This window comes from Diadema antillarum, unplaced genomic scaffold (genome assembly GCF_040938485.1).
Source record: "Diadema antillarum isolate AM-2024a unplaced genomic scaffold, OU_Dant_1.0 scf00000071, whole genome shotgun sequence".
NCBI lineage: Eukaryota > Metazoa > Echinodermata > Echinoidea > Diadematoida > Diadematidae > Diadema > Diadema antillarum.
In genome coordinates, this window is record NW_027270960.1 from 979,289 (window position 1) to 995,388 (window position 16,100).

The 16,100-nt window shown below is 37.8% G+C and overlaps 1 protein-coding gene across 1 annotated transcript in view; it reads left to right on the forward strand.

The window, feature by feature from the left end:
• The window catches only part of LOC139717017 (cell division control protein 6 homolog), a 68,923-nt gene extending 54,909 nt beyond the window's left edge, over positions 1 to 14,014 (forward strand). The window contains exons 10-13 of the mRNA XM_071628533.1: positions 10,643 to 10,701; positions 11,108 to 11,361; positions 12,732 to 12,872; positions 13,904 to 14,014. Coding sequence (XP_071484634.1) covers positions 10,643 to 10,701; positions 11,108 to 11,361; positions 12,732 to 12,872; positions 13,904 to 14,014 — 565 coding nt within the window. The remainder of the gene's footprint in view (positions 1 to 10,642; positions 10,702 to 11,107; positions 11,362 to 12,731; positions 12,873 to 13,903) is intronic.
• The last annotated feature ends 2,086 nt before the right edge of the window (positions 14,015 to 16,100 follow it).

Here is a 16,100-nt window from a genome sequence, read left to right on the forward strand (position 1 = left end):
CCCTTTGATTTGGCAGACCATTTGGTTAACCCCTTTATTCTCTGAACCTCTGTATACCCTTTCATTTTACAGAAAATTTTAAATAACCCTTTCATTCCCAGCTAATTTGTAGGCCCTTTGATATGACAGTCCCCTTTAATTAAACCCTTTATTCTCAGAACCTCTGTTCAACCTTTCATTTTGCCGAACAGTTTCAATAACCCTTTCAATCCCACCTATTTTGAAGGCCCTTTGATTTGGCAGAACATTTGGTTAACGCCTTTATTCTCTGAACCTCTGTATACTCTTTCATTTTAAAAAAATATATAAATACAGGGATCTCGCCAGCGTATATCACCCTTGTCGGCCCCGACAAGCGTGCGGTTTGAAGAAGCAATTGCAGACAAGGGTAAAACTTGCCGACAAGGGTAACACCACGCGTGAACTTGCCGACAAGGGTAACTTGCTTGACGAGCTAAGTTCGGACCAATTTCTCGCCTTTTTCAGTCTTTATTATCTGGCTAGAAAAGAAGCTAGATGTTGAAAGCAGCAGCAGTGGAGGCCCTTTGATGACAGTTTCCTTTAATTAACCCCTTTATTCTCAGAACCTCTGTGCAACCTTTCAGTTCGCCGAACAGTTTCAATAACCCTTTCAATCCCACCTATTTTGTAGGCCCTTTGATTTGGCAGACCATTTGGTTAACCCCTTTATTCTCTGAACCTCTGTATACCCTTTCATTTTACAGAAAATTTTAAATAACCCTTTCATTCCCAGCTAATTTGTAGGCCCTTTGATATGACAGTCCCCTTTAATTAAACCCTTTATTCTCAGAACCTCTGTTCAACCTTTCATTTTGCCGAACAGTTTCAATAACCCTTTCAATCCCACCTATTTTGAAGGCCCTTTGATTTGGCAGAACATTTGGTTAACGCCTTTATTCTCTGAACCTCTGTATACTCTTTCATTTTAAAAAAATATATAAATACAGGGATCTCGCCAGCGTATATCACCCTTGTCGGCCCCGACAAGCGTGCGGTTTGAAGAAGCAATTGCAGACAAGGGTAAAACTTGCCGACAAGGGTAACACCACGCGTGAACTTGCCGACAAGGGTAACTTGCTTGACGAGCTAAGTTCGGACCAATTTCTCGCCTTTTTCAGTCTTTATTATCTGGCTAGAAAAGAAGCTAGATGTTGAAAGCAGCAGCAGTTTACATACTTATACAAGTGCAAAAATTTACCCACGCAGTCATCGCACCTATCACAACAACGCGGCTCAACAGAGCGACGTACTAGCTGATACCAGGGAGGTCTCACCTCCCTGCTGATACACACCACATCACACACTTGCTCACTCACATGCGCTCTGATTTGGGATCCACACACACATGCACAAGCACCCAGCCGGCCACTTACAGCCGCCTGTGCGTGTACAACGGTACAGTGTATTGTGAGAGGGAGAGAGAGGACGGAAAGAGAGGGTTGGAGGCCGAAGGAGGCTGAGGAAGGCTGACACGTGCTCGCTTGTTGTCACGCTTGTTGTCGGGTTACGCAAAAACAAACGATATGAAATGCATGCCCCCCTCCGCCAAAGGTTGTATTTTTTTTTTTTGGCTGCTTTTGTTTGTTTGTTAGTTTGTCTGCCTGTCTGTCTCTTTTTTCGCAAAATAAGTCAAAATTTGGGAACAGATTAGGATGAAATTTTCAGGAACAGTTGGTTGGTAAAATGGCGCAATGAACAGATGATTAAATTTTGATAGTGAGCAGGATTTATAATACCACCGAAATTCACCGCCAGGATCCAGGATCTTTAGACTTTGTTTCGTATATTTGAAAGGATTCGTATCAATTCTTTAGGAAGCTGGCCATCGGCAATGACGCAAAATTAGATGCGTTCAAAGCATTGCCGCAGAGAGAAAATTAACTCCATTTTTCGTTAAAAAAAGAAAAGAAAAAAGAACTTGCGATGGAGTAGGCAAATGCAAATTGTTATTTAGGTTTTGGTAGTTTCAGTGGGTTATTTATTTTTTTAATCTAAAAAGCCATGCGTTCCATTTTAGCCTTTTCAATTTCTATGGATTTGTAAACGTCATTCGTGAATATTCCATTTTCCTTCTCCGGGCCGAAATTTATAGTAATTCTGTCATGATGGTCTTTCAAGTTCAACGTATACGTAATGCTCCACGTGCTTCTGGCTTGGGTTTGTTAAAAGGTGGGTTAGGGGGCCTTCACGGGCAGAAAATAAATGATGATCATTCATCAATGTTCCCAGTTGGTTTACATGCTATGTACACGCTGTTTACGACCACTGAAGCAAGGTGGCAGTACGCGCGACATTCTTTATCTGACACCTGGCTTTCGTGGAAATTTCATGGAAATTTCCACAAGCCATGATATCAAGTTTCCCCACTGCTTGAGGTCGTGCTTTTTTTTAGTCTTCATTACGAACATCAATTTGTTCAACTTGAAAAGTGTAGATAATTTGCTTTGAGGACGTGTTTCTTTCTTCTTCTTTTTTTTTTCATTGCAGCATCGGTAACATTTTGTTTTGTTCATCGTCCCTGCATGGCAGGGGTTCATGGGAGGAGAACGATAGGAATGACTGGGGAGAAAATAAACTGAAAGAAGGAAGCATCTTTTGAGCGAGCTGTCTTTGTTTTTCTCTACACCAGCATCAGTTATCGCCACCAAGATTTTTTTTTTTTTTCGTTACTCCGACAGATTAATGATAAAATGATGCTAGATTCTTTATTCTGAAGGTTCGTTAATCCAAAAATGATTAAGAAAAAATGTCCGTTCATTTCACGACAAAATCAGTTTTGTTATTTCGAACGTTCTGCCAGTGAAATTTCGGAATAAAACGACGGCACAAAACAGCGTGTTTTCGTACTCTAAGGGTCTGTTATTCCGACAGAAGTAGTAATGATGAAATAATAAATTGTAGATTCTTTATTCTGAAGGTTCGTTAACCGAAAATTGAATAAAGAAAAATGTCCGTAAATTTCAAAACGAAATCAGTACGTCATTTCAAACGTTTTGCCAGTGAAATTTGGGAATAAAACGACTGCCCCAAAACACTCAGTTGCAGTTTTCTTACTCTGAGGGTTCGTTACTCCGACAGATAAATGAAAAAATAATGCTATATTCCTTATTCTGAAGGTTCCTTAATCCAAAAATGATTTTAAAAAATGTCCGTTCATTTCACAACGAAATCAGTTTTGTTATTTCGAACGTTTCCGTCAGTGAAATTTCAGAATAAAACGACGGCCCCAAAACGGTTACAGTTTTCTTTTACTCTGAAGGTTCGTTACTGCGAAAGAATAACGATATAATACTTTAGATTCTTAATTCTGAACGATCGTTAATCGGAAAACGATAAAGAAGAAATGAAAACGGTTACTACAGTTTTCTTACCCTCAGGGTTCGTTACTCCGAAAGAATAATGGCAAAATAATACTCTACATTCTTAATTCTGAATGACCGTTAATAGAAAAATTATAAAGGAGAAAATATTCGTTTATATCCAAACGAAATCAGTTTTGTTATTTCGAATGTTCTGCCAGTATAATTTCGGAATACAACAACGGCCCCAAAAGGGTGTTTTCTTATTCTGAAGCAATCACGATGATAGATGATAGATTCCTTTCTGAAGGTTCGTTGATCGGAAAATAAAAAATAAGAAATGTTTGTTAATCTTCGAACGAAATCAGTTTTATTTTGAACATTCATCTGTAGTACCGACCTTTGGTGTTGTTGTTGTTTTCGATTACAAACCTTCGAAGTACTCATAAAATCGTTTCATTTTATGATTAAACAAACCTTCGGAATAATGACCATCATTACATTTTTGTATGATATCTCTTTGATGTCACGGCCAAACTACCGCAGTATACCCAGAAAGGAAAGTGCAACCATGTCCCGAAAGTTCTCGATCGCTTCTCGCGCATCTGCATGCAATAGGCCTACCACGTGGTCGAGCAGACGGCGAGAAAGCAACACGGCGCGCGTAGTTGCGATTCAGAGACGGCTAATTATTGCAACAGTGAAACAGGAAAGGCCTAAAAGAAATCGGAACCTCCACCATCGGCACCTACTTCTCTTTCATTTATTATTTAGGAACTGCCGCTAACAAAATGTATGGAGTTTCTGCATTGTGTCTGTGAGAATATGCCCCTCACAACGTTCATTACATCTCCGTGAAAATGTCGCATTTAGTGGCATTTTAGCGGCGATTCATCTGTGTTGTATTGAGCATTAGCGAAGGCTTCCGCGCTTCGCGCGGGAGGGGGAACCCCCCGTACCCACCCCCAGAACAGCGCGCATAAATGCCGACAAGCGTGAAGAAATTCCTGGCGAGAACCCTGAAATAACCCTTTCATTCCCAGCTATTTTGTCGGCTCTTTGATATGATAGTTCCCTTTAATTAACCCCTTTATTCTCAGAACCTCTGTGCAACCTTTCATTTTGCCGAACAGTTTCAATAACCCTTTCAATCCCACCTATTTTGTAGACCCTTTGATGTTGCGGTACATCTGATTAACCCCTTTATCCTCTGAACCTCTGTGCGCAGTTTAATTTTCCAGAAAATTTCCACTAACCCATTCAATCCCAGCTACTTTGTAGGCCCTTTGATTTGGCAGAACATTTGGTTAACCCCTTTGTTCTCTGAACCTCTGCATACACTTTTATTTTTGTAGGCCCTGTGATGTGGCAGTACATCTGGTTAACCCCTTTATTCTCTGAACCTCTGTATACCCTTTCAATTTACAGAAAATTTTAAATAACCCTTTCATTCCCAGCTAATTTCTAGGCCCTTTGATATGACAGTTCCCTTTAATTAACCCCTTTATTCTCAGAACCTCTGTGCAACCTTTCATTTTGCTGAACAGTTTCAATAACCCTTTCAATCCCACCTATTTCGTAGGTTTTTTAATAACCCTTTCATTCCCAGCTATTTTGTAGACCCTTTGATGTTGCCGTACATCTGGTCAACCTCTTTATTCCCAGAACCTCTGTGCACCCTTTAATTTTGCAGAAGTTTCAATAACCCTTTCAATCCCAACTATTTTTTAGGCCCTTTGATGTGGCAGTACATCTCGTTAACCCCTTTATTCTCTGAACCTATGTATACCCTTTCATTTTACAAAAAAAAAAAAAATTAAATAACCCTTTCATTCCCAACTATTTTGTAGGCTCTTTGATATGATAGTTCCCTTTAATTAACCCCTTTATTCTCAGAGCCTCTGTGCAACCTTTCATTCTGCTGAACAGTTTCAATAACCCTTTCAATCCCAACTATTTTGTAGACCCTTTGATAATTTTTCATAACCCTTTCATTCCCAGCTATTTTGTAGGCCATTTGATATGACAGTTGCCTTGAATTAACCCCTTTATTATCAGAACCTCTGTGCACCCTCTAATTTTGCAGAAGTTTCAATAACCCTTTCATTCCCAGATATTTTGTAGGCCCTTCGATGTGGCAGTACATCTGGTTAACCCCTTTATTCTCTGAACGTCTGTATACCCTTTCATTTTACAAAAAAAAAATTAAATAACCCTTTCATTCCCAGCTATTTTGTAGGTTCTTTGATATGATAGTTCCCTTTAATTAACCCCTTTATTATCAGAACCTCTGTTCAACCTTTCATTTTGCCGAACAGTTTCAATAACCCTTTCAATCCCACCTATTTTGTAGGCCCTTTGATTTGGCAGACCATTTGGTTAACCCCTTTATTCTCTGAACCTCTGTATACCCTTTCATTTTACAGAAAATTTTAAATAACCCTTTCATTCCCAGCTAATTTGTAGGCCCTTTGATATGACAGTCCCTTTTAATTAAACCCTTTATTCTCAGAACCTCTGTGCAACCTTTCATTTTGCCGAACAGTTTCAATAACCCTTTCAATCCCACCTATTTTGTAGGCCCTTTGATTTGGCAGAACATTTGGTTAACGCCTTTATTCTCTGAACCTCTGTATACTCTTTCATTTAAAAAAAATATATAAATAACCCTTTCATTCCCAGCTATTTTGTCGGCTCTTTGATATGATAGTTCCCTTTAATTAACCCCTTTATTCTCAGAACCTCTATGCAACCTTTCATTTTGCCGAACAGTTTCAATAACCCTTTCAATCCCACCTATTTTGTAAACCCTTTGATGTTGCAGTACATCTGATTAACCCCTTTATCCTCTGAACCTCTGTGCGCAGTTTAATTTTCCAGAAAATTTCCACTAACCCATTCAATCCCAGCTATTTTGTAGGCCCTTTGATTTGGCAGAACATTTGGTTAACCCCTTTGTTCTCTGAACCTCTGTATACACTTTTATTTTGCAGGAAAATTATTGATAACCCTTTCATTCCCAGCTATTTGTAGGCCCATTAATATCACAGTTCCCTGTAATTAACCACTTTATTCTCTGAACCTCTGAATACACTTCTATTTTGCGGAAAATTTTTGATAACCCTTTCATCCCCAGCCATTTTGTAGGCCACTTGATATGACAGTTCCCTTGAATTAACCCCTTTATTCTCAAAACCCCAGTGCACCCTTTAGTTTTGCAGCAGTTTCAATAACCCTTTGAATCCCAGCTATTTTGTATGCCCTTTGATGTGGCAGTACATCTGGTTAACCCCTCTTTACCCAGAACCTTTGTGCACGCTTTCATTTTCCAGAAAATTTCCAATAACCCTTTCATTCCCAGCTATTTTGTAGGCCCTATGATATGACAGTTCCCTGTAGTTAACCCCTTTATTCTCTGATCCTCTGTATACACTTTTATTTTGCGGAAAATTTTTGATAATCCTTTCATCCCCAGCAATTTTGTAGGCCATTTGATATGACAGTTCCCTTGAATTAACCCCTTTATTCTCAAAACCCCAGTGCACCCTTTAATTTTGCAGCAATTTCAATAACCCTTTCAATCCCCCTTTCAATCCCCCTTTCAATCCCAGCTATTTTTAATATGCCCTTTGATGTGGTAGTACATCTGGTTAACCCCTCTTTACCCAGAACATTTGTGCACGCTTTCATTTTCCGGAAAATTTCCAATAACCCTTTCATTCCCAGCTATTTTGTAGCCCCTTTGATATGACAGTTCCCTGTAATTAACCCCTTTATTCTCTGAACCTCTGCATACACTTTCGTTTTAAGGAAAATTTTTAATAACCCTTTCATTCCCAGCTATTTTGTAGACCCTTTGATATGACAGTTCCCTTGAATTAACCCCTATATTCTCGGAACCTCTGTGCACTGTTTTATTTTTCAGAACAGTTTTAATAACCCTTTCAATCCTACCTATTTTGTAGGCCCTTTGATGTTGCCGTACATCTGGTCAACCTCTTTATTCCCAGAACCTCTGTGCAACCTTTCATTTTGCCAAACACTTTCAATAACCCTTTCAATCCCACCTATTTTGTAGGCCCTTTGATTTGGCAGAACATTTGGTTAACGCCTTTATTCTCTGAACCTCTGTATACTCTTTCATTTAAAAAAAAAATATAAATAACCCTTTCATTCCCAGCTATTTTGTAGGCTCTTTGATATGATAGTTCCCTTTAATTAACCCCTTTATTCTCAGAACCTCTGTGCAACCTTTCATTTTGCCGAACACTTTCAATAACCCTTTCAATCCCAACTATTTTGTAGGCCCTTTGATAATTTTTTATAACCCTTTCATTCCCAGCTATTTTGTAGGCCATTTGATATGACAGTTGCCTTGAATTAACCCCTTTAATATCAGAACCTCTGTGCACCCTCTAATTTTGCAGGAGTTTCAATAACCCTTTCATTCCCAGATATTTTGTAGGCCCTTTGATGTGGCAGTACATCTGGTTAACCCCTTTATTCTCTGAACCTCTGTATACCCTTTCATTTTACAAAAAAATTTTAAATAACCCTTTCATTCCCAGCTATTTTGTAGGCTCTTTGATATGATAGTTCCCTTTAATTAACCCCTTTATTCTCAGAACCTCTGTTCCACCTTTCATTTTGCCGAACAGTTTCAATAACCCTTTCAATCCCAACTATTTTGTGCCTAGGCCCTTTGATAATTTTTTATAACCCTTTCATTCCCAGCTATTTTGTAGGCCATTTGATATGACAGTTGCCTTGAATTAACCCCTTTATTATCAGAACCTCTGTGCACCCTTTAGTTTTGCAGAAGTTTCAATAACCCTTTCAATCCCAACTATTTTGTAGGCCCTTTGATAATTGTTTATAACCCTTTCATTCCCAGCTATTTTGTAGGCCATTTGATATGACAGTTGCCTTGAATTAACCCCTTTACTATCAGAACCTCTCTGCACCCTTTAATTTTGCAGAAGTTTCAATAACCCTTTCATTCCCAGCTATCTTGTAAGCCCTTTGATATGACAGTTCCCTTGAATCAACCCCTTTATATTCAAAATCTCTTTGCACCCTTTAATTTTTGCCGAACACTTTCAATAACCCTTTCAATCCCAACTATTTTGTAGGCCCTTTGATAATTGTTTATAACCCTTTCATTCCCAGCTATTTTGTAGGCCATTTGATATGACAGTTGCCTTGAATTAACCCCTTTAATATCAGAACCTCTGTGCACCCTCTAATTTTGCAGAAGTTTCAATAACCCTTTCATTCCCAGATATTTTGTAGGCCCTTTGATGTGGCAGTACATCTGGTTAACCCCTTTATTCTCTGAACCTCTGTATACCCTTTCATTTTACAAAAAAATTTAAATAACCCTTTCATTCCCAGCTATTTTGTAGGCTCTTTGATATGATAGTTCCCTTTAATTAACCCCTTTATTCTCAGAACCTCTGTTCCACCTTTCATTTTGCCGAACAGTTTCAATAACCCTTTCAATCCCAACTATTTTGTAGGCCCTTTGATAATTTTTTATAACCCTTTCATTCCCAGCTATTTTGTAGGCCCTTTGATATGACAGTTCCCTTGAATCAACCCCTTTATTCTCAAAATCTCTGTGCACCCTTTAATTTTGCAGAAGTTTCAATAACCCTTTCAATCCCAACTATTTTGTAGGCCCTTTGATATTTTTTTATAACCCTTTCATTCCCAGCTATTTTGTAGGCCATTTGATATGACAGTTGCCTTGAATTAACCCCTTTATTATCAGAACCTCTGTGCACCCTTTAATTTTGCAGAAGTTTCAATAACCCTTTCATTGCCCGATATTTTGTAGGCCCTTTGATTTGGCAGAATATTTTGGTTAACCCCTTTATTCTCTGGACCTCTGTGCACCCTTTCATTGTGCAGAAAATTTTTAATAACCCTTTCATTCCAAGCATTTACAAATTATTCTCTGAACCTCGGTGTACCCTTTCGTTTTGCAAAAAAAATTTCAATATCCCTTTCATTCCCAGCTATTTTTTAGGCCCTTTGATATGACAGTTCCCTGTAATTCGGTGTATATGATGCTCTTTAAGTGTAGTTTTGCAAAATGTCCTTTGTATTTGTATCGGACAATGCGTTGCTATGGTAACCGCATTTTTTTTTAATCTTGTGGAGTGAAGTTCTTCCACAATTTTCAAGCAATTGAAACCAAATTTGGTAGGCATTATGGCCCTGAAGTATAGATGTGGAACACATACTTTTTGTGTTTGTCACACAAACAGTTGCCATGGTAACCACAATTTTACCAAAACCTTGCAGATCGAATAACTTTTCCATCATTCAAGCAATTAAAGTCAAATTTAGTATGTATCGTGATCTAGAAGTGCAGTTTTGCAAGACGCCAATGTGTTAGTTTAAGGAAAATGTGTTGCCATGGTAACCACTCATTTTTGTATCAAAATAAACCATTCAAGCTATGAAGGTCAAATTTGGTGTGTATGCTGGGGGAAAGCATGTTTCCATTTGCTGTAAGCTTTATACTCAGTGTCAACTCTGTAATTGTAATCCCTACTGTCATTGTGGCCTTCCAGTTGGACTAAGGTACATTGTTATACTTGATTTGAATGGCTGACATACAATAGAGTCAAGTTTATAGAAATTATCTGAATGCTGATAAAAAAGCATGACAAGTTACAGCAAAGTTTCTTCCTTACTGATTAAACAACACAATTTGTGTCACAGTTAAGCAATACACTAGACTATGCACGTGTACCCCGAGTCCCTATTGAGTGTGGGCTTGATCCTCTTAATCCAGATGGACTCTTTTACTTTTCTTGGCCAAGAATTCCTTTCAAAGGCTTGTATCGTGGCATCATTCAATCCATTATTTTGTGTCTTGTGTTGAGGGTGTGTTCAGCTAAAGCTGAATAGGATGGGTTTAACCTAAGAGCTCTTTCGTGTTGGGGAAACTTGCAGAACCCTCCATGACTGACTTTGCCCAAACTTGCAATTTGACCACAATGCTTTAGAAAGCATGTCATCTCTAACTGAATCCTCTCATGTTGAAAGGTGTTGTCCTCTTGTGTTCTCTTGTGTTAAAGAATGCACACTGTGTTCATATGCAGCAATGTCTTTTATTCCACCACACAAGATGTATTTAAGGCACACAAATCCTGTCGAAATGCCTTTATTTTGTTTATGTGCACTGCATCCCATAAGGACTTTTTCATCAATTTCATCAAGTTGCAGCCACCAAAGAAGTTGGCCTATGTAGAGTTGTGCCATCTAGTGTTTCTTCTTTCTAAGTGATTGTCATTGATGTTGCTTTACAGGAGAGCTGTGGAAATAGTGGAGGCAGATGTCAGAAGTCAAACAGTTCTAAAACCAGTCGGTAAGCAAAGCACTCTTTTATCTATAAACATGGTAGATGTATAGCACTCAAAAGTAGAAAGGCTAAGTTCTATCATCTTGAAATTGCATCTAAACCCACTATTATGGATCACCAATGTTTTGCTTTCCAATCATAGTTTCACTGTTTTCTTTAAAAAAAACAAACACCCAACTAACCAGGTAAACTAGAAAACAAGGGACTTTTCAAGTCTTTATGTGTGACTTATAAACCACCAAATTAATACTGTGTCTCACCAGCATTTGCTTTAGCCCTCCCAGAATAATGATTAGTTTTTGGTATTAGATAATATATATTCCCCCCATGCACAAATTATATACATATAAACAATATATATCTGTTATACATGTTACCAATATGGCATGATGCCTCTCTTGTTCCAAAGCAGGATCCCCAAGGAAGCTGCCTACCTCTTCACCCCAGAAGTCCTCCAAGAAGTCTCCTAAAAAGTCCCTGACCAAACTCCCAAAGAAAGTGGGCCTTCTCCAGGTCTCCTCCGTGATCAATGATGTGTATGGGTCAGGCATGACATCAGCAAGCAATGGTCAACCTCAGAGCTTCCCCATGCAGCAGAAGCTGGTCATTTGTACCATGTTACTAATGGTCAAGGAAGGCAAAGGCCGAGAGGTCACACTAGGGAAGGTAAGTAAATATTTGTTTGTATTAAGTACTGATATGATAATTTAAGGGAGTAGTTCTCATTTGCAAATGATTCCTCTGAAACACCCTTAGATTTTCTCTGTAGATAGTGAACAGGATAATGCATGCAATATAAGTGTTTTATATATATATATATATTATTCCTGAGTCCTTTGAATTTTATCAAAATGTGACACAGGGATATTTTTTTTTCTTCCACAGGGATCAATGTAAACCTCTCTCTCACCTCCTATCTTTCAGAAAAGTGTTATAACACCAATCTCACATTGGGACAAATGCACTCATCAAAATATACATAGCTGATTAAATTGTGATAATTGATAATTATTTCAAAATTGATAATTGTTTCAATATGTGCCAAGAAATTCAGTTGTCATTAACATGGTACATCTTTTGTGAATATCTGCATTATAGTTCCCTTTTAACTGCAAGTGAAGCAGAGATGAATTTTACATGAACAAGATCTTAAGTGCTAATCCATGATGTTCAGGGAGAGCTATTCAATATTCAATGAATTCCACAAATGACTTTTTTTATTTCCTGCAATGGTAACAGATTTTTGGAGCAGGTCGTCTGTCCATCATGAATTTATTGTTTCATTGTGATGGCGGTTTTAAATTTTCTTCAAGGATTTAGTATATCATGGTGATGTTACAGGTTCCCATCATGTTCTCTCCAGAACCCTTTTCACCTTCTGTTGTTAAATTTCTGATTGTAGAGTACAGTAATGAAAGGAGAAGTTATGTGTGTACATGGCAGACATTTTTGGATGAGAGCTATTTTTGCTCGTTGTTAAATTTGCAAATAGTACCTGACTCACAAAATTTGTGAAAATAAGAACCCCGCAAAATGTATGGCATATACAATGACACATGATACTTCCTCCAAGTGCATACACAGCTTAGAGAAGTGCACTTGGACATCTGAACACTAGCATCAATATTACATGTACTAGTACATCATTATCATATACCTGAACCAAAATGTTTAGAATACAGCAAGAATTGAAAGAGATCGGTGATATGTAACAAGAAAAAAAAAAACTTTACTAATAGAAAAGGTTTTCAAATAACAACTGGAATGTCCAATTTGTTATCCTAGAATTATATCATCCCATATACAGTAAAGGCTGATACACCTGTTTCCAGATGGAAGTGTTTACATTTACATGGAGATTACAAAAATGATTAATGATATTTTTCATTAGGTTGCAGAAGTACAAATGCTAACAAATTAGGATAAGCCTTGAATGTGTAATCAGAATTAGCAGTGAGGTTTTCGCTATTTCATGTAATGGAAACACAAAGTCTTGCATCCTCACGCAAGTGTTTGTCTGTGCTTCCATTTTGCAGGTTCATGACACCTACCGACAGATTTGTAACAGTCGTCAAGTGGTTCCTGTTGATCAGTCTGAGTTCCTGTCACTGTGCCAACTGATTGAGACCAGGGGAGTTCTGACAGTGAAGAAATCTAAAGATGCAAGACAAAGCAAGGTAGGGACAAACTTTCTATGGTTCTCAATTCATCTGTTTCTGCATATCTTTTGGGCTTTTTCACCTCACTTGAGGCAAAGGCTGAAGTGATTATATTGCAGTCATTCGTCGTCCAGTGTCTGGCATGCATAAACTTTTACATTTTCATTTTCTTCTGGAAAACCCCATAACAGATTTTCACCAAACTGGGCAGGTAGCATCCTTAGGGGATAGGATTTTGATTGTTTAAATGGGCACCATACCCCCCCCCCCCCCTCAAATTGAGGAATTTTTAAAAATCTTCTCCTGTAGAACCAGAAGTGATGGAGCTCAATAGGTTGCTGCTATGAGTAAGTATATTGGTGACTGCAATTTCAGGTTTGTCCATGGCGGATCCAGGCAGACTCCCTTAGGGCCTTTTGGGAGTGGGGATCTGAATTGGGGCCTAAATTGTACATTTCCATCTTCTTGTTATACTTATAGACCCTTTTGTTTGATAGAACCCTTTTAATGACCCTTTCATAACCAGTGTCTCTGTATGCTATATAATTTTGCAGAAAGTTTCTTTTCTCACTTTTTTGTTTTGCAGAACAGTTTCTACATGACATTCCCTTCATTCCCAGCTTTTGTAGGCGTTTTTGATTTGGCAGTACCCTTTTGATAACCCTGTGATTCTCAGCACCTCTGTACATCTTTTCATTTTGCAGATCAGTTTCTGTAACTCTTTCATTTCCAGCTCTTTTGTGAGACCCTTTCATTATGCAGTACCCTGTACATATTTTTTCTGTTTCTCTTATCATTTTACAATTACCAAAGATAGTTAGCTCTCCCTGTTCACAATTTCACATTTTGAATCCCCATTTAAGAATGACAGTTTGTTACAATGCAGTACACGATGAGGGTTTTACTAATAATGGTGTTATTGTGGACACATTGAGTCCTTGGATTAATTTCTTCTCACTTCTTGCTTGTATTCTGAGCAGATCACTGTCTTTACACATCATTTCAAAGGATAATGTTATTTGTTTATATTACCTCCTTTCTATCTTTAGATGTCACTGAAATTGAATGAGAAGGAGGTTGAGTTTGCTCTGCAAGACAAGATCCTCATGTCAGCCATCTTACAGACTGGACTGCCATGCCAGAAGGGGAAGAAGTTATGATGATGCAAAATCATCTCATGAACAATTTAGAAGGGAGTCACTCCTGCAAGTATTATCAGTCTATTTGCAATGGAATGTTACTAGTGAGTTAAACTGTTGAAACAACAAATGAAGGAAATCAGAGTTTGGTTTGAATGCCTTGAAGTTTTTGTCTTACAAAAGCCTCAAGACGGTCATCTTCTCTTATTCTGAAGTACTGCCCTTTTTGGCTCACATGAGTCACAGGCACAAGTGAGTTACAGTCATTGCCAATGTTTTCATGTCCAGTGTATGTTCCTTCATGAAAATTTCCTATCTGAAAGAAAACTGGTCATTTGAAGAATTCATGTCCAGTGTGTGTTCCTGATTTAAAAAAATTTCCCAGGTGAAAGAAAAAAAGTGGTTGTACTTTTATACTGTGAGGAACTAGAGCTCAATTTGTGTGAAACTGGAAGAATAAGGTTATTTATGAATTACTGCAGGATATTTTCATTTGATTCATAGAGAGGGGTGCAGCTTCAAGAATAAGCATTCAAATTGTCAATGGAAAATACAGGCTACACTTGTTTAAATGTGTATTTCTTTCAGTTTTATCTTGACATAGCCTCATAGCCTGCAGGAATATCTTTAGTATGTCAGTTTATAAGCCATTTACAGAGGATATTGTCTTGTCCAAGTGAGCGCTATACTCAATAGATCTGTTGTTAAAAAATGCTTGTAGGAGTAATGTCCCCGGTAAGACTTGGCAGGAAATGTTTTTCAAGATGTTATTGTAAGTTCTAAATTTTAATTGACATAAAGATTAGAATTGCATATATTGTATTTAGTATTTATTCTCTTGAATTTCATTCTAAAGTTGCTCTTTGGCAGCCTCTGATATGAAGATTTGGTTATAGTATTACGGATTGTCTGTGGATAATTGTTCAACTGTTTTCTTAAAATTTTAAAGAAGTTTCAATACAGAAAGAAAATTGTGATTCTTTTTGAATTTATGAAATGATTGTGATTTTTTATCTCATATCTCAGTGCACTGTTCTGTGCCAGTAAGATCAGTCTGTTTGCAAAGGCCTGGTGCCTCTTTACATGGGCAAACAAGCATGATCTCAAGTCTATGCAGATGTCAAGAGCATTGTGTCTTTTAGAATAAACTTGATAACAAACTGATTAATGATCACTGCAGTTTGACTTGCTTTAGGTATTTGTGGCATGTATTCTGCTGTAAGTGACATTTTAGAATGCAGTACTGTATGGTTTGAGCAGATATCTCACTTAATCATCTGGAAGTCATAATATTGTTCATGTAATTATTTCATAAACTCTACACTTACCAGTTCCATGGCATATGCTCCTTCAACAGTTGCTCCCATGAAATATTGGCACGCTAAGCCAAACATACATTCTACCTATAAACATAACCCTAATCCTATCCCTAATTCTCACTTCAAACTAAACCTAAAACCCTTTCACAACCCTAACCCTAGGTCCTTGGAGAAAATAAGACCAGAGCAATTGTCACAGGAGCAAATGTCATGTCACCACTCTCACAACGTATGCTTTGACGTTAATTTTCAGTCACTTTACAGTTGCTTCAGATATTTCATCAGAAAAAATGTCCATGAGAAGATGACGGTGAATTGTTACCAGTTAGATCATGATAAAAGAACACTCTTAATACATCATTCTGGGTCTGTTGCCCTCCCCTGGGCCTCTGACAAATATGAAGCATAATTATTACAAAGTGTACCATTTTTTTCTCGGATTAAATACATGCATTTTCTCACCGATTAACATTAATTGATATCTCTGTCACCCAAGATGCTATATAAGTGTTTGCTATGGGACTGCTATGATGAAGGTTGCTATTAAGAGGGCATCATGATTTAAAGTTGTCTTTCTATACCCATCAGATTAAGTGTGGTAGGTTCTTCTGTTAGAATACATCCATGTTTTGTCAGTTGTATGTTGGGTTAGTGCAACACACATGTCAATCATCCTTCCAAGAATTTTTACTTGTCCATTTAAATCAAACTATGGTAAATGAGGAATGGAAGTATATCTCGCAAAGCATAGTGTTTAACATTTATGCAATTTCTGGCTGTTGATAGCC